General features: G+C 42.4%; 1 protein-coding gene across 1 annotated transcript in view; it reads left to right on the plus strand.

The window, feature by feature from the left end:
• The window catches only part of MAP3K15 (mitogen-activated protein kinase kinase kinase 15), a 122,550-nt gene that overhangs the window by 21,639 nt on the left and 81,641 nt on the right, over positions 1–19,270 (plus strand). Inside the window, exon 3 of the mRNA XM_021683941.2 lies at positions 2,368–2,391. Coding sequence (XP_021539616.1) covers positions 2,368–2,391 — 24 coding nt within the window. The remainder of the gene's footprint in view (positions 1–2,367; positions 2,392–19,270) is intronic.

The raw sequence follows: 19,270 nt of genomic DNA on the forward strand, positions 1-19,270 counted from the left end.
ATGATAAGATGACGACACAGAACAGTCACCAAAGTGGGCAGAAAGTTTTAGATAGACATCATCCGTATTTAATCTGTTGTCCCCCCCCACCACCATTCAAAGCAGAGCAAAACTGAAAACTCATCTGTTCATGCACGACTCAGTAATGATTGATATTTTAAAAAATTTATTCTTGCAAGTTTGATACAGATGTTTTTTGGATAATAGTACTTCCCAAAAATGCTCATATTTGGAACAGAGAGGGGGAGATGGCAGTGGGGTAGGAAGACCTGTGTGGAAGGGCCGAATCATATAGTGTCCACCTGAAACTAATACAACACTGCAGGTTAACTGGAATTAAAGTAAAAACATAAAAAATGCTCATATTTGTAAAATATGAATGTCTGAGGTGAGCTACTATAAAACTCAGGGGATATTAACATTGTCGAATGTCTTAATATTGGTCAGAAAGTCCCGGTCTGCTTTAGATGATTTCAGGAGTAAAGCTCAGTTTGTTTACAGCAGTGTTACTCAGCCTTGACTGCACTTTAGAATTACTTGGACAGCTTGTAAATACCCCAATACCCAGGTCATACCCCAGACCAGTTACATCACAGTCTCTGAGGGACTTTTTTTTTTTTTTTAACCTCTCAAAAAGTACAGCCACGGGTGAGAACTAGTGGCTTCAAATTAGCTTTCATGGGCAGCAGTTCTAAATGTCCAGCTCCCTTAGTGTTAAATGTCACTAGTATATAAATGCACAGTTTTGTGATGGTAAAGGGGAATATTTTTGTGTTTGTTGAGATTTAATATTAACCAGATTTTTCTGGGTTCTGTAATAATTGGGGGTTATTTCCTGGTAGAAGACCAGCCTGCTTCAGATGTGGAACCTCTCTCCATTCTGTATCACATACACTTGACGTAGATGTGTACTGTGTAATTAGGGCACAGTACTGGGTTTTAAGAAGTCATTCAGAGGACATTGAAAGAAGAAACGGGTCTATTATTGTATTTTATGCTGTAGAATAATTTCCCAAAAGGCTATAAACCCATCTGAAGTTCTCGCTCACACAGATGACTTCCTGACCGCTGTGTGAGCCTACGTACTGCAGAGAGGCGTTTGTAGGCCACTTCAGTGTTTCCAGGCTCATTAGGGAAACGAAGGCAAAAACTGTTAACTTCCATTGAAGCAAACACACGACTCTGAATCTTTTAATGGGCAATTTGATCCAAACCTACACATTAAAAAAAAATAGTTTCTCAACTCAAATGATAAGATGACGACACAGAACAGTCACCAAAGTGGGCAGAAAGTTCTAGATAGACATCATCTATTACTTCAGATATTTAGGATCTAAAGTATTACTTTAGATATTTAGATACTGATTTTTTTTTCTTTTACTGATTTTTTTTTTCTTTTACTGATTTTCACTTAAGGTAGTTGTGCTTGCAAATATTTAGAATTAGAAAATGTCAAAGGGTAGATTATTAAGCCTTATTTTGATGAGAAACATGAAATTAGAAAGTTTTTTTTTTTCCAATGCAGTATGTTTTTTTTTTTTTCCCCTCAACAATGCCTTAGTGGACTCCTCTAGAAAGTCCCATGACTTTGACAGTTTTACTTTCTTAGAATATGAAAAAATAGTTCCTAAAATGGAAGTGGGTGGTCTGTTATATTTGACACCAGAAGAAGGAGGCTGCACTTGGAATGCCGAAATCTCAGAGTGTATAAAACCCATTTTACGGGGCAGCTGTTTAATTATGTTTCCTCTCGTCAGCAAGTGTTGGCTTCCGGTGCATAAATGATAAAGTCAAGGGCTGCATAACCATTATGCGAAGTTAGCTGACTAAAATCGTCATCATTGGGTTTGATGTTCCTAGGCTGGTCCGGCGAGGTGTCAGGAATGCTCCCAGCAGCGCCCGCTGCTTAGGAAGCCTTCTGGGGCAGGGTCACCCGGATGGAGCCGAGACGTGCTTGCAGCCCCGAGGATATCGCGATATCGCGGTACTTCCGGGCAGTTCCGCCCCGTCCCTGACCTTCCTCCCTGGGCAGGCGAGCTGCAGGGCGTTCAGGGCCCCAAACTTGAAGCTCAGAACGTCTGGACAAAAGCATTGCCACCGCTATGGGAAATCCTTATAACCATATATGCCCCTCCATCGTTCCAAAATCCAGCCAATTACGATACGTTTGCCCTAGAATATGAATTTTACAATTCTCTGAGGCTCCCCCTTTTTGAAGCTTTTTGCACATGGGAAGGAGAAGGTTTGAAATGAGTAACTCGTGCTCTGACGTGGGTGCTGGATAATGGGGGGCAAAGTGCTTGCAGTGCTTATGGAAATAAATGGCTATCTTTAAAAGCTATATTCATCTTCTCTTTATCTTTTCAGGATATGGTAACTCAGAAAAACACAGTAAGTACGATGTTTTCAGATTTTTATTTTTTTATTTTTTAAAAGATTTTATTTATTTATTTGCGAGAGAGAATGAGAGACAGAGAGCACGAGAGGGAGGAGGGTCAGAGGGAGAAGCAGACTCCCTGCCGAGCAGGGAGCCCGATGCGGGACTCGATCCCGGGACTCCAGGATCATGACCTGAGCCGAAGGCAGTCGCTTAACCGACTGAGCCACCCAGGCGCCCGTTTTCAGATTTTTAACCTGGTAAATGCGTAAGAGCTTGCCTGAAAATCCCACAGATAGCAAAGTGATTTCTGATTGTGCCTGTTGGTGTGTTTCTCAGGGGGATGGCTAGAACCCCTGTCCTTCAGGCTGCCCGCTATCTTAGGCCCCACTCCCATCCAGCGTGCAGGGTGGAAGGTAAGGTCAGGCAGATGGACTTGTTCTTCATTGTGCACTGGGACTTTTCAGCCTGGAACCATCTAGCTGTCTCCTTCTGATCTGGGTTGGTCCCACCAACCACCAAGATCCTTTTTGCTGGAGCCATTACCTCCCACATTTGCCACCAAAGCTTCCCTAACAACAGAGAAACAAGAACTTTTACCCCAGGTAATATGGGGGCCTAGCCAAGAGTTGCCCGCCACAAGCTGTAATGAACTAGGACAGAATTCTTCCTGCTCTCTCATATATGTGCTGAAGTCTCCCAGTTTGGCTTCTAAGTGCCTGCAATGATGTGGTGATAACGCCATGTTGGTTGGAATCATGTAATGAAATCCCCACCTTCTTCAAATAAGTTGATGTCCTTGGAAATTGTGCCAGGTTTACCCTGTACCTTTGAATGCCCCTTAAAGCGCCCATCTTCCTAGACCTGCAGCACTGTGGTTTGGCCAGTCGTGACCTGGATGACAAAGGACATTTCCTTCACCCCTTTCCTTTGGCCCTCAGCCTGCTTCCACTGGCCCTTCTAAAAAGGAAGGGCCTCCTGCTGCTTTTTCTCTAGCGGTTGGAATTCTCAAAGGGAGGACAAAAAGGCCCAGGAGGTAGAGCTCTCCCAGGGGTTCCCTCTCCAGGGGGGCAGGAGCTTTGCATGACTTCACCCCCTCCACAGAAGGCCCCACCCCGCAGTCTTTTTTTTTTTTTTTTAAGATTTTATTTATTTACTTGACAGAGAGAGACACAGCCAGAGAGGGAACACAAGCCAGGGGAGCGGGAGAGGGAGAAGCAGGCTTCCCTTGGAGCAGGGAGCCCGATGCGGAGCTCGGTCCCAGGCCTCCGGGATGATGACCCGAGCCGAAGACAGACGCTTAACAACTGAGCCACCCAGGCGCCCAGTGGGACCCAGTCTTATCTGGAACCCAGGCAAAGCTTCTTTCCTGATCTGGAAGCCTTGCCTCTCCTCCTCCAAGCCAGAGGATGAAGTTCTAGAAACGAAACAAGTGGTGTCGTTTATGTAATTACCGCTGGAGCTTGGATTTAACAGGCTGACCTGTAAAATTAAGGCATCAGGATGGGGTTGAGTCCTTCTTAGGAAAAGAACTAGGAAGACCTGTGGCTTCATTTTGTCCTATTTATGTCCTCATAGTGTCCTCTTATGGGGGGGTCTGTCTTGTTCTTTCTAGATCTTGATTTCTTAAATTACCTCCTTGATGGAGATAGTGGGGATCCAGTAAAAGGAGCCTGGGCCTAAGGCCCGCAGGCGCAGGTTGTAGTCCTGACCTTGTCTCTAAGTAACATTGGGCAGTCATCCTCTGTGTCCTCATCAGTAAAATGAGAAGGTTGAACTCTTGTCACTTGGTTCGTAGATAACTTCCAGCTCTCAGAGTCTGTGGTTCCATATTTTGCACAAGTAAAAAGGTGTAACTTGGATTTAATGCAAGGAATGTCTCAGAAATGGTTATTCCTCCAAATAGGAATTATAGTAAGGTGAGGTGCAAAGAAGAAAACTCTTTCTCCATCCTGACTTTTGGGTGTTTTGGAGCCTAGAAATACTCTTGTTCTCCAAGAGCCTTAGTGTCACTCTGTTATCATTCCACTAAATACCTTCCCTTCTGGTACATTCTCCCTCCTCTAAACACCCAGAATTCCTTCACATTCCTGGTAGTTGTAATTATATCATGGCACCATTCTCCCTAGGTGTTGTGTGTGTGTATGTAGTGAACTTATTCTAGAGGATTTGGCAAATAATCTTACTGTCATATTTGCCATTACTTTAGAATTCTGTGCTCAGTGCTAGTTGTCACACTTGATGGGGTGTGAAAATTTAGAGCATTTAAGAGAACAAAATAAAGGACCAGAGGTGGCCGGAAGGGTGGGGAAAAAAACACCTAAGAGGAAAGGTTGAAGGGAGACAAACCTTGAGAGGTATTGTTCATGGTCATTTTCAAATGATTTCTATTTCTGGAAAGTAGGGAGACACTACTACTCCGGGTGGCAGGGAAGCAGGGCAAACTCAGAAAAGGCTGGGATCAGCAGAATGGTCATCTCACAGCTAATGGTGATTAAACATTGAAAGAGAATGTCACAGTAAATCAGGTGACTTTTACTGAGAATTGGCTCACTTGTCCCCTGAATATGGATTGGGCTAATGCTGCTTGGAAGCAGCAGGCTGGACTGTCTAACTCCAGAGGTTTGGGGAAAGAATCTGATGAAACTGTGGGTATGTAATAATTGGACAGCTTTAAAAAAAAAAGGTACAGCATAGTCCTAGGTGGTGAATTACAAAGTCCTGGGAATCAGGTGTATGGATGAAATTCCCCGCACTGAACATGTCACTGAATGCTTGAAGTGATTTATGAAGAGGTGGAAACCAAGGTGCTTTGAGATCTCTGCCTTCAGGGAATCCTTTTATATTTCTAGAATTGTCCCTATTGGTGTGTTGAACTTGGCTTCATTTGGTAAAGGGCTGGTGTATTAGGGCTCTCCAGACAAACAGAACCAGTAGGAGATAATGGAGAGGGAAAAGGAGATACTTACTATGGGGAATCACCTCTGGTGATTATGGGGGCTGAGAAGTCCCACTATTTGCCATCTGCAAGTTGAAGACCCAGGAAAGCTGGTGGTGTAATTAAGACCTAAGTCTCGAGGCCTGAGAATTAAGGGAGCCAAGAGGGTAAATCCCAGTCCCAAAATCAGAGCAGATGACTGTCCCAGCTCAAGCAGCAAGGGGGCAAAAGGGGTAAATTCCTCTTTTTTCTGCCTTTTGTTCTGTTCAGGCCTCAGTGGGTTGGGTGATGCCCACCCACAGTGGGAAGGGCAATCTACTTGACTGAGTCCACTGACTCAAATTCAGATCTAACCCAGAAACACCCTTAAAGCACACCCAGAACTAATGTTTAATCTGGATACCCCATGGCCAGTCAAGGTGACACACAGAATTAACCATCACAGATAAGCATGCTTGCTTCTATTTCTAGAAGCATTTGTTTTGCAGTGATGTGAAGGATGGGAAGCCAGTTTCTAGGCTTCAGGCCATTCTGGTCTCTTCTGCTCTTTGGAAACATAGTATCATTTTTTGTACCCAGTTCTTTTTCAGAAGATGCTCTTGTTCTCATGTTCCAAGTTTTTTTTTTTTTAATGCTTTATTTAGGCCTACTTTACGTACCATGAAGTTCACCTGTGTGCACAGGATTCAGTGATTTTTAATAAGAGTTGTGCTCCCCTTGCCACAGGCCAGTATGAGAGCGTTTTCATCACAAAAACACCTATTGACAGATAGTCCCTGTTGCCACCCTCAGCCCCAAGCAACCACCAGTCTGCTTCGTCTTATAGATGTATCTCTCCACAATTTTTCATATAATGTGGTCTTTTGTGTGTAATTTCTTTCACTTAGTCCGATGTTTTTGAGGTTCATCCATGATGTAGCATGTATCGCTAGTTCTTTTGTATTGCCGAGTAGTTATATCGAATGGGTATTCCACATTCTGTTTCTCTGAATAACTACACAACAAGTTTATCAGATGAAATGTGAAATACCCGGATGATAGAATACTAGTGAGCCATAAAGAAGTTGATGGGCACTTGGATTGTTTCCACTTTTTTTTTATTATGAATAATGTTATAAACATTCAGGTACAGATCTTTGTGTGGAAATATGGCTTCATTCCTCTTGGGTAAAATACCTAGGAGTGGACTTGCTGGATCATCGGGTAAATAAATGTTTAACTTTCAAAGAAACTACCAAGATGATACCAAGAGTGGCTATGGCATTTTTACATTTCCACCAGCAACAAAGGTCTAGTTTCTTCACATCCTCACCAGTACTTGGTACTGTCCTTCTTTTCACCTCCACTCAAGTGAGCATGAGGTGCAGTCTCATTGTAGTTTTGTGTTTCCCTAGTGACGAATGATGTTGAGCATCTTCCCTTGTGCTTATTAGCCATTCATAGTCTTCTTTGATGAACTGTTTATTAGAATATTTGGCTCATTTTTAATTGTTTTTTTTTTTGTCTTATGGAGTTGTAAGAGTTCCTTGTATATTCTGGAAGCAAAGCCCTTATCAGAGACTTTATCAATTACTTCTTTTATGGATCGTGCTTTTGATGTTGTATCTAGGAACTCTTAGCCTAACCCAGGGCCACAAAGAATTAACACCTGTGTTTTCTTTTTGAAAGTTCACTATATTGGACACTTGAAACTAATAGAACATTGTATGTTAATCATACTGGAATTTAAAAAATAAAAATTTATAGAAAATTAATTAAAACAAAGTTTTAGAGTTTTGGCTCTTACTGTTCTCTCTCTGATGAATTTTGAGTTAGTTTTTGTGTCTGGTGTGAGCTAGGGGTCCAGCTTCTTTCTTTTGCATGTGGACATCCAATCGTCCCAGCACCATTTCGTAAAACGACTTTTCATTCCTTGGTGAATTGTCTTGGCACCCTTGTCAAAATCGACTGATCGTAAATGTAAGGGCTTGCTTCTGGGCTTTAAATTCTCTTCCATTGATCTGTATGTTTACTCTTACTCCAGGGTCATGCTGTTTTGATTACTGTAGTTTTATAATAAGTTTTGAAATTAGGAAATCTGGTTCCCCTAACTTTGTTCTTTTTCAACATCGTTTTGGCCAGCTGGAGCCACTTGGAATTCTATACGAATTTGAGAATTGGCTTTTGCATTGCTACAAAACAGGCCATTGGAATTTTGATAGAGATTGCATTGTATCTGTATATCCCTTAAGTGGTATTGGCTTTGTACCAAGGTTGTCTTCCAACCCAAGAACACAGCATGTCTTTCTGTTTCTTTAGGTCTTCTTTAATTTATTTCAGCATTGTTTTATAGTTTTCAGTGTACAAGGTTTTCACCTTCTTGGTTAAATTTATTCCTGGATATTTTATTCATTTGGATGCTCTTGTAAATAAAATCATTTTCTTAATTTCCTTTTCAGGATAGATTTTTTAAAATTTATTTATTTAAAGTAAGCCCTACACCCAACATGGGGCTTGAACTCACAACCCTAAGATCACAAGTCCTCTGCTCTACTGACTGAGCCAGCCAGGCACCCCAGGATAGATTTTTTAAAAAAAATATCTTTCATAAAAATGTTTTACACCTAACACACTGTACTTCATAATTGAGGTTTTTTATTAAGTTTTAAATTTTAATTCCAGTGTAGTTAACATAGTGTTGTTTTAGGTGTAGAGTATAGTGATTCAGCAGTTCCAGGCATTACTCAGTGCTCATCACCGTATTCATCCCTGGCCCCTATTTCCCCCATCCCCTCCCCTTATTTCCTCCATTCCCTCCCCATGTGATGCAAGTTGTGATCCAAGTTCCATAACAATTACTACTTTTCTGTCTTCTTTTCATCTATTTTCATCCTTATGCTATTTCCTTCTGCTTTACAAATATCAAAGATAGCCATTTTCTGCATTTTATCACTTCAGAAAACCTGTTTATATGATGAAAGATCAAGGTTGAGCCTTTATGGGAACAGGAGAGACGACTTTATTAAACCTTGGAACTTCCTGGTGGTTTCTTCTTAGTGTACATAGTCCATAGGTATTCTTTAACTTTTAATTTTCCCTTACAAAAAATAGCCATACTTTCAAAGTTACAGTATATTTGGCAGGTTGGTTCCCCCCTGGAAGTGGGCTCTGAGACTTGAGTTCAGTGTGCAGGAGAGGTATTCAGGCCTGCCCTCAGCATCAAGGCTGAGGAAGAGGAGGGAAGGAAGCAGGGCCAGGCAAAGAGAAATGAAGCTGGGATGCAGGTTCAGTGATGGACTTGGCTGACCCCGTGGGGGGGGGCGCTCTGGCACTCAGACGGGCTTTCTGGGTGGTTCTGAGTTGGGATGAGATGTCCAGGCCTTTACACTCCTGCGTCCAGCCCTCACTGGGAGGTGTGTGACTTTGGGTGAGGCACCGTGCGCCCCTGAGGCGGTTCTGGAGGGCACGGGCTGGCAGCAGGGGCAGCACCTCCTACCTTGGCGGGGGGGGGGGTGTCTGTGTGCACCCGAGCGTCCACCACATTATAATCATTTTATTTGAGAAATTTATAAATCCTGTATACCCCAAGATTGAGGACTGTATCTCTATGGCTGAGAGGCACCGAAATCATTTTTTCCCTTGAACTGGTGGGTAAATACCTGGAAGCTATACATAGCCTCCCCAGAAAGGAAACACGGGTTCATACACCTCCCCGTCCCCCAGGAAAATTGCTACGAGAAGATGAGCCATTCCACCCAGTACTTCTAGAAGGAATTGTTAAAAGTACACTCGACCTTATTTTCATTTGTCATGTCCTGAAGCCGGAGTTCACAGTTGGTTTTTAAAAAGCAAAGGTAAATTTCCAAGCTAGGATCATGTTATTAAAAAGCCACCTTATTAAAAAACTAATCTGGTTCTTGACCTCTGGACTAGGTGGTTATTTTGTTTTTTTTTCCTGGCAAACCAATGAGATTTAAGAGAAACTCATTGTTCTCATTGAAATAGTTATCTCTGTAATCCCAGTAAATTGGAAATTCTTTGAGAAACAGACATGGGCAATATTAGGTGCATTTTGTACAATATTGGAAGGCTTTTTACCTGGCTCACGAGCACATTGAGGATTCAAGTTTTAGGGTAACAGAATTTCTGTGGATCTTTCCTGCTTGCCTCCCTTCTTCAGTTAGCTATGGCTTGGGATCCACAACTGTCAAAGAAGATGTAGATTGCTTAGGGACACTTTGGTAAAAAGACAATTAAATTTCTTTTCCCCTTTAGATATCCTTTGGGTTTTCGGAGTTCAGATCAGAATTCCTACCACTTTTATTAGTGAAGAACGAATTTCAAACAAGAAGGCTACGTCTCCTAGCAGACGGAGAGGCAGAATTTTAATTTACACATAGAATGTGACTTCTGTAAAAATCTGTCCTTTGAATATTTATTTCATCTGTGTAGCTATTTTTTTAGTATTTCTACCTCATCTTAGATTCTCTTTTCTCTAGTCTTGATTGATGTCTTTTTTTCTCCCTACATGCGTGTGGTCTTATGTTCTCTCTCTAACTGGAGTGTTCTGGAGGTGCAAACCACAAAACTTGGGCCTGTTCCTCTTGAATATCACAGGAGCTATGTCACATTTCACAGGGCCAGTGTCAGAACCAAAACAGAAATATCTAATTCTGCCTGCCAACTGAGTCTTTGGTGTCTGATGATCTCCATTTGTTTTCTTTAAACTGAGAGACAATGCACATAGCATAAAATTCACCATTCACCTGTCTGTGTTGGGTATTTTGTTTTGTGTGTCACAGAAATATTTTGCTTTATTGAAGGATCTTTGAGAATTAAGACGGAATGGCAGTTATTGACCAGAATCCTGCGGAGGAAGGGAAAGGACCTGAGGTTTTTCTGGCTCTGTGGTCCTCTGTGGGCCATTTGGTTAAGCTTTCTGGGTCTCGGTTTCCTCCTGTATAAAATGAGATGACAAATCAGGTGATTACTGAGATTCATGCCAGATCTGAAATAATTCTAGGACTTTATGATAGCCGTTCAGTTTGAACAAAGCAGAGGAGCTATTGCAATAGCTGAGTTGGTGCTGCTTGGCATGTTTCCAGCAGGGATATCTTCAATTACCTTTTAAGTGGCACAGTAGCCTGACAATCTGGTTGAAATAGTTATTCAGCTTCTGTATGTTTGTTCCTTTCCTGCCCAAATAAATACAGAGAAGCAGCAATATAGAATGCTATTTGCGATGATCTTAAAACCCTGCATTTCCCTGATGTGCATGTGTGGTGATTTAAAAAATTCTGTAATTGACTAGACAAAGAATTGTATCTCTTAGGGCTTAAAACCTTGTAATCCTTTTTTTGGAGCAGCACCTGACTTGGATTTTCTTTCTTAATGAATTGACTTTTTCACGCATGGTCATGTTAAATAATTTTTAAAATATTGTCCCATGTTCATTTGCTCTGTAAATTTTCTTGGGAATGCTTTTCTGGTTTCCATTTTCACTAAGGACTCCCAGGCTTTTACGTTACAAGATAACGAGCTCTAAAGTATGACGTTCTGTCAGCATTCAAGTTATGCCTTCTTCTGTAAGTGTTCAGAAATCATTTTATCTTGGGTAGTATTTGACCACTTTCCATCTGCCTTAGATCGCCGCCCCCACTTCTGATTAGGTCATTTTGTTGACTGATTAAATGTTTGTGTCATGATTTAAAAAAAAAATTCTCTAGGAGGTCGAGCTGAAAGTCTCATTATGAAGTCTGTTGGGATAAGTTTTTACACGTTGTATTTGCTCCAAAGAATTAATTTTAAGAACTGTGCTGTTATTGACCACCTTGGCCACCTGCTGCTAGCCATAAATAAGAATAAGAGCAGGCTAATGAGGCCCCTTCACATGTGTTTCTGTCCTGGCCTCCTTGTATAGAGTACCTGCAGAGGAGCCAGCTGAGGGGAAAGTCCTGGGTGTCCTTGGTTATTGAAACCCGTGGACAGTAAGGTTAAGAACCCCGCATGCTCTGTTCTCCTGGGCTGTTCTGGAGAATCCAGGCTGCTTTTTGTGGATGGGAATCTGGCTGTTATTCGTGGAAGTCTTCATATGTGAAGCCCACTGGAGAAACTCCTGTTGTGGGGCCACGGGTGGGGTGTTCTAAGTGAAACATCTGCTGGGAGTCCAATGCAGGGGCTCTTAGATTTTGGACCCCTTTGTCAATCTGGAGGAGCCTATGCATCCCTTCTCAGAATGTATCTTAAAATGCTTAAATATACAAAGGATTACAAAGGAGACCGATTATACTGAAACATAGTTATTAAAATATTTTTTAAAGTTGTAATCTATGGAGATGCCTGGGTGGCTCAGTTCAGCTCTGGTCATGATCCCAGGGTCCAGGAATCGAGCCCCACATAGGGCTCCAGCCCCACATCAGGCTCCCTGCTTGGCAGGGAGTCTGCTTCTCCTTCTGCCTCTGCCCCCAGCTTGTTCTCTCTCTCTCTCTCTCTGTCAAATAAATTCTTTGAAAAAATAAAAATAAAGTTGTAATCTATGTGCTGCTTTATTAATGTCTCAAATAATTAGATCAAACAGCAGGTCTGAAAACTGTCATAATTTTGGAGTAATAATGGGTATAAAAGTTATTTTGAGATCTCTCTGCAGGAAGTGTAATGTGTTATGAAAAATTCTATGATTTCTGTTAGTGACAAAGTCCCAGGTCCTGCTAAAACTAAGATGTGTTATTACCTACAGTCCTAACGGAAGGCAACATTACATTTCAGTTAAAGGTAAATGGTGACGAAGATGTGATTTTTTTTTTTTTTTCCTCATTCAAGTTCCCAGGCTCCCGAGGATTACTAGACTCCAGGTTCAGAATTCCTGGTCCAGTCTAGAACTATTGAACACAGCTAATACTTCATGCCCACTATGCACCATGGCCACAGTTAGGCCTCTGTCACCTAAGGAAGTTGACCGTATTATTGTCCCCATTTTAAAGATGAGACCACTGAGATTTGGATAGATAAGTACGTGGTCCAGGTCATTCATCTGGTGTGGAGTGGAGCTGGGATTCAGTCCTTGGCTGTCGCAGTTCTCCACCGTTTTGCTACGCTTGAACGGACGTGATACTTCCTGTTTCAATGTTAATACGGTATTTCGTCTTCCCCTAACTTAGCAAATGTGGAAAAAACAACCCACTACCCAGCTCTGCTGAGATGATGAAATGGGGATGCCTCCATGCCCTATGGGTGGGAGCATAAATTGTTCCATTTTTTGTGACAGCAGCACAGACCAAGAACCTTAACCTGACTCTAGTCATTTCATTCTTGGGAAGCTCCTCTTGGGAAAAGACCACAGTGTAAAGACGCAAAGGTGTTCGTCTCTGTGTACAGTAAGAAACTTCTCAGAACAAGGTTAAATAACAGGAGAATGGTTAAGTACACGATCAGTGTTCACCGTGTGGTGTATTAGGCAAGCATTAAAAGTTATGGCATTTGACTGTGGAAGTGTTGAATCTCACTAGGTCATACACCTGAAACTAACACTGTACGTTAACTACCTGGAATTGAAATAAAAACTTGAAAAATAAAATCAGTGACTGGCAGAGGAGAAAAATTACGGCATTCGAGGCTGTATAATCAAACCTTTATGATGAGAGCTTTTTAAAAAGCACTTATTCTTTAACTTAGTGGTGCTATAAGACAATCTGTTCATGGTGGTGAATCTGTACATGGCAGTAGTTCTGGAAATCTCCATCGCTAAGTTAGGAACTAGATTCCTCCACTCCCTAACCTCACAGAGTCCAAGACCAGTGGCTTTTTTTTTTTTTTTTGTAGTTTTTAATTTTATTACATTATGTTAGTCACCATACAATACATCATTAGTTTTTGATGTAGTGATCCACGATCCATTGTTTTCGTATAACACTCCATGCAGTACGTGCCCTCCTTAATACCCATCACCGGGCTAACCCATCCCCCCTCCCCCCTCCCCTCTAGAACCCTGGTTGTTTCTCAGGTCCATAGTCTCTCATGGTTCATCTCTCCCTCCAATTCCCCCCCCCCAATTTTTCCCTTCCTTCTCCTAATGTCCTCCATGTTATTCCTTATGTTCCACAAATAAGTGAAACCATATGATAATTGACTTTCTCTGCTTGACTTATTTTGCTTAGCATAATCTCCTCCAGTCCCATCCATGTTGATGTAAAAGTTGGGTATTCATCTTTTCTGATGGCTGAGTAATATTCCCTTGTATATATGGACCACATCTTCTTTATCCATTCATCTGTTGAAGGGCATCTTGGCTCTTTCCACAGTTTGGCTATTGCGGACATAGCTGCTATGAACATTGGGGTGCATATGGCCCTTCTTTTCACTACATCTCTGTCTTTGGGGTAAATACCCAGTAGTGCAATTGCTGGGTCATAGGGTAGCTCTATTTTTAAATTTTTGAGGAACCTCCACACTGTTTTCCAAAGTGGCTGTACCAACTTGCATTCCCACAAACAGTGTAAGAGGGTTCCCCTTTCCCCACAACCTCTCCAACATTTGTTGTTTCTTTCCCTGTCCATTTTGGCCATTCTAACTGGTGTAAGGTGGTATCTCAGTGTGGTTTTGATTTGGATTTCCCTGATGGCTAATGATGATGAACATTTTTTCATGTGTCTGTTAGCCATTTGTATGTCTTCTTCAGAGAAGTGTCTGTTCATCTCTTCTGCCCACTTTTTGACTTGATTATTTGTTTTTTGGGTGTTGAGTTTGAGAAGTTCTTTATAGATTTTGGATACCAGCCCTTTATCTGTAGTGTCATTTGCAAATATCTTCTCCCATTCTGTGGGTTGCCTCTTTGTTTTGTTGACTGTTTCCTTTGCTGTGCAGAAGCTTTTTATCTTGATGAAGTCCCCAAAGTTCATTTTTGCTTTTGTTTCACTAACTTTTGGAGATGTATCTTGAAAGAAGTTGCTGTGGCCGATGTCAAAGAGGTTACTGCCTATGTTCTCCTCTAGGATTTTGATGGATTCCTGTCTCACATTGAGGTCTTTCATCCACTTTGAGTTTATCTTTGTGAGTGGTGTTAGAGAATGGTCGACTTTCATTCTTCTGCATGTGGCTGTCCAATTTTCCCAGCACCATTTATTGAAGAGACTGTCTTTTTTCCATTGCATATTTTTTCCTGCTTTGTCAAAGATTATTTGACCGTAGAGTTGAGGGTCCATATCTGGGCTCTCTATTCTGTTCCATTGGTCTATATGTCTGTTTTTGTGCCAGTACCATGCTGTCTTGGTGATCACTGATTTGTAATATAGCTTGAAATCGGGCAACGTGATGCCCCCAGCTTTGTTTTTCTTTTTCAACATCTCCTTGGCGATTCGGGGTCTTTTCTGATTCCATACAAATTTTAGGATTGTTTGTTCCAGCACTTTGAAAAATGACATTGGAATTTTGATCGGGATGGCATTGGAGGTATAGATTGCTCTGGGTAGCATAGACATTTTAACAATGTTTATTCTTCCGATCCATGAGCATGGAATATTTTTCCATCTTTTTGTGTCTTCTTCAATTTCTTTCATGAGTGTTTTGTAGTTCCTAGAGTATAGATCCTTTACCTCTTTGGTTAGGTTTATTCCGAGGTATCTTATGGTTTTTGGTGCTATTGTAAATGGAATCGTTTCTTTAATTTCTCTTTCTGCAGTTGCATTGTTAGTGTATAAGAAAGCAACTGATTTCTGTGCATTGATTTTGTATCCTGCCACATTACTGAATTGCTGGATGAGTTCTAGTAATTTGGGGGTGGAGTCTTTTGGGTTTTCCACATAAAGTATCATGTCGTCTGCGAAAAGAGAGAGTTTGACTTCTTGAGACCAGTGGCTTTTACTCTGCTCTCTGACCTCACTTTACTGTATCAGAATCTTCCTTTTGGAGATACTTGAAGAGTGTTTGGAATAAGGGTTTACATATTAATGGGCCTAGCGTACTGGTTCTAATGCCCCTTTATGTAGGAAACTAAGCTGCTTTTGTTGAATGTGTTTTAATAAGCTGGATTCTTGAGATGTTTCCATTTATAAATGTAACAATTACAAATATACAAGCTTGGTTTGCTATTGGACATGTGTTATGCTAATCAGTGTTTTTCTTTTTAATTTCTGGTCTCCCCACCAACAAAAGTCTGAATATGCCCCATCATTTGAAGATGTTTGGGCCTATTCTTCTTCTTTGTAAGAACAAAAGAAGTGCACTCAAAAGCCTGTGCTTTCATTTGGAAGTTTATGAATTGCTTTTGTAAATGTAGCCATTAGTCCCAATTGCTTTCTGTAAAGTTTCTTAAACTTTTATACACTTCATGAGAGATTTTCTCAAAGGGAGTATTTTTACTTTGCCAAGGCTCCAGATTCCTGCTGTCTCCTCAGTCCTGTTCATTCAGCTCGCTCAGTTGTTCGCAGAGGTCACGTATTCCCTCTCTTTCTCCTCATTTTTCTCCAACTGGGGCTGAACGTTGGCCCAAAGGATCAGGTCCCCTCCTGGCTGCCGGCAGGTCTGCACGAGCCTCTGCCGCTCTCGCTCTGCCCACTGGAGCCCTAAGCTGGAACGGCACACGAAGCCTACATTTGTCAAAGTCGTATTTTTTCACACCTCATTATTGAGGACTTTAGTAGGATGGGATCGGAGTTGACTTTTGTGCTATTTGGAAGGAACGGGCTTGCAGAAGAAAGACTATCAACAAGATTTCAGCAGACATGTTCGTTTTGGAAAGAGTTTTAAGACTTTAAGACCTGTAATACTTGTATCCAAAGATGTGGGATTCTTGGACCTTCAGTTACCTGCCTGTTGCGGAGACGCAGGGTTATTTAGTTGTAATGTCGGGAAATCTTTTTGTCATAATTGTTAACGCTGTATAATGTTCTGTCTTTTAAGCCGAGAGAAGAAAAAAAAGGTATAAATTGATAGAGTTTGTTATATGAACGTTTCCGTCAACCACTTCCCGTTCTTTTCGTTGGTTTCTCTGGATTCTGGGTAACAAATGGTGTCATTTCCTTGGGCCACTACCGCCTTGTTTCCACCTGCATCTTTTGTACTGTTCGTGTCAAATAAATCCCATTTCTGTATGTTACAGTCCCCAACATAGGATTACATACGTCATTTTATGCAGTTGTCTTTTAAATCAGTTAAGAGACAAAAGAAGAGATTGGCAATCCTATCTGTTCCTTTACTGGCATATTTGTTTTTATCAAGTGAATTAGAATTAGTGTCTGGTGTCACTCGCTTTCAGCCTGAAGAACTTGCTTTAGTAGTTTTTGTAAGCCGGGTCTTCTAGGAACAAATTATCTCCATGGTTGTTGATCTGAAAATGTCTTCATTTCACCTTCATTTTGAAAATCTAGTTTTGCTAGATAGAAGAGTCTGGCTGACTTATTTTTGTCTTTCATCCCTTTGAATATGTCATCCTGCCGCCTTCTGGCTTCATTAATTCCAAAGGAAAGTCAGATGTTGATTTAATTGGAGTTCCCTTGTACGCGCTAAGACATTTTTCTCTTGCTGCTTTCAAGATTTTCTTTTTGTCTTTGAAAATGTTGACTCTGGTATATCTGGGTATGGATCTCTCAGTTTATCCAACAGGAAGTTCATTAAATTTCTTGGCTATGTAGATTCATTTAATCACATTTAAGAAGTTTTCAGGAATTATTTCTTTGGATATGTTTCTGCTCCTTTCTCTCCTGTCCTTCTGGGACTCCCATAATATGACATTTATGTTGGTGCCCTGGATGGTGTCCCAGATTTCTTTGAAGATCTTTTCCTTTTTCTTCATTCTTTCTTCTCCCTGTTCCTCGGATTGCATAGACTATTGACATAGACAAGTTTGCTGATTCTTTCTTCCATGCAGATTTCCTGTTGGGTCCCTTCAGTGAATTTTTAATTTTGGTTATTGTACTTTTGAACACCAGAAATTCCATTTGCTTCTTTTTTGTGACTTCTGTCTCTTTATTGATATTTTCTGTTTGATGAGACATCATCGTCATACGTTTAATTCTTTCAGCATTTCATGTGTCCTTTAGTTCTTGGAGCATCTTTATAATAGCTGCTGTCTAGTCTTTGTCTCCTAAGTCCAGTATCTGGGGCCTTCCAAAGGCAGCTGCTGTCGCCTGCTGTTTTTCCTGTGTATGGATCACACTGTCCTGTTCCTTGGCATGTTTTGTTTTTTTGTTGTTGAAAAGTGGGCATTTTATTTTTTTTAAAGATTTTATTTGAGAGAGCGAGAGTGAGAAGGAGCAGCAGAGGGAGAGGGAGAAGCAGGCTCCCCGTGGAGCAGGGAGCCCAATGTGGGGCTCCATCCCAGGACCCCGGGATCATGACCTGAGCCAGAGGCACACGCTTAACCGACTGAGCCACCCAGGTGCCCTGAAAAGTGGACATTTTAGATAATGCAATATAGCAACTCTAGATACTGATCTCTTTCCCTCCTGTCTGTGGAGCTTGTTTTTGTTGCTTGCCGGTTGGTTGGTTGAGTGACTTCACTAGACTAGTTCAGTGAAGTCTCTTTGCTGCTCAGTGTGCAGCCTCTGGTGTCACTCCTTGGCGGGCACAGCACTGGGCATGTACATGGCTGCTCTGACCCTCCCACCCCCACGAGGGGGTGACGGTGGTTACACCTGGGCTCTCCTCCACTATGTCTTTACCCGATTTCCCTGTTGCGTTCTTCCTGTGTTGATAATAGGCCCGAGTTGTCAGCTGATGACTGTGTTTTTGACCATGCCCTGAGACGTAAGCATTCCACAGCCTGAGATCATTTAAGTGGGGCTCCTTTGCAGGGGTAGTCTTCAGGACCCGTCTTCAGGGTTTTGTCTGACCTCAGGAAGGCTCTTCTTTGTGCTCTCTGCCCTCTTGATCTTTGTGAAATGAGCTGGTCTGCCTTTGACCTCTAGCTATCTGGAACTACCAGCTTCCTCTTCATTTCCTGCCACAGAAATCTCCCTGGTTTGTGACAGTGCCCACAAGCTTGGCCTTCCCTACTCTGTGCTGTGTGTCCTCTGGTCCACTTCTGGAGAGCTGTAGAGCTCTCTGTTCTTTTTTAAAGATTTTATTTATTTGACAGACAGCGAGAGAGGGAACACAAGCAGGGGGAATGGGAGAGGGAGAAGCAGGCTCCCCATGGAGCAGGGAGTCCAGTGCAGGGCTCGATCTCAGGGCCCTGGGATCACGACCTGAGCCGAAGGCAGATGCCCAGCGACTGAGCCACCCCAGGTGCCCTGAGCTCTCTGTTCTTAACAGGATGCTTCTAGCCCCAGGCAGAGCCTCGGCACCCCTGCTCCAGAGCTGGGGGCAGGGGCAGCAGCCTGACTCTCCGAATGACACCCTGCTCTAGAGGGGGTGCTGAGCAATGGTGGCAGCCCCCGATCTTCTCAGCTTGCCTCTCCTGACCTGGAACCTTTGCTCTGTGTAATCTGGGACAAAAGGTGATCAGGGTCCAGTTTTTGGCCTAGTTTGCCTACATGGGAACTAGGTAGAGAAATGGAGCTCTGGTCCTCTTTTTTTCAAAGATTTAATTAAAGAATTTATTTATTTCTTTGACAGAGAGAGAGTACAAGCAGGGGGAGTGGCAGGCAGAGGGAGAAGCAGGGAGCAGGGAGCCCAGTGCAGGACTCGATCCCAGGACCCCGGGATCATGACCTGAGCCAAAGGCAGCGGCTTAACCACTGAGCCACCCAGGCGCCCACTGGTCCTCTTGACCACACTTGCCTGGAACAGAGCTGCTCCGGCCCAGGCCGTGGTAAATGACAATGCTGGTGGGCCTGGCCAAGGAGAAACTGTCATCCTAGACTAGGGGTTGTGGGGTAAGAGGGAGCCGCTTCTTCTTCCCTGTCCCCACCCAGGGTAGCATTTCTGTTACTCTGGGCTGGAGGATAGGGGAGGAGCAGGTTATCCAATGCTAGAGTGTGGCTATTCTTACCAAGAGGAGTTGATTTTCTTGAATAAATGTTTCTCTATTTGCTGTATGCTCT

This window comes from Neomonachus schauinslandi, chromosome X, assembly GCF_002201575.2.
Source record: "Neomonachus schauinslandi chromosome X, ASM220157v2, whole genome shotgun sequence".
Lineage (NCBI taxonomy): Eukaryota > Metazoa > Chordata > Mammalia > Carnivora > Phocidae > Neomonachus > Neomonachus schauinslandi.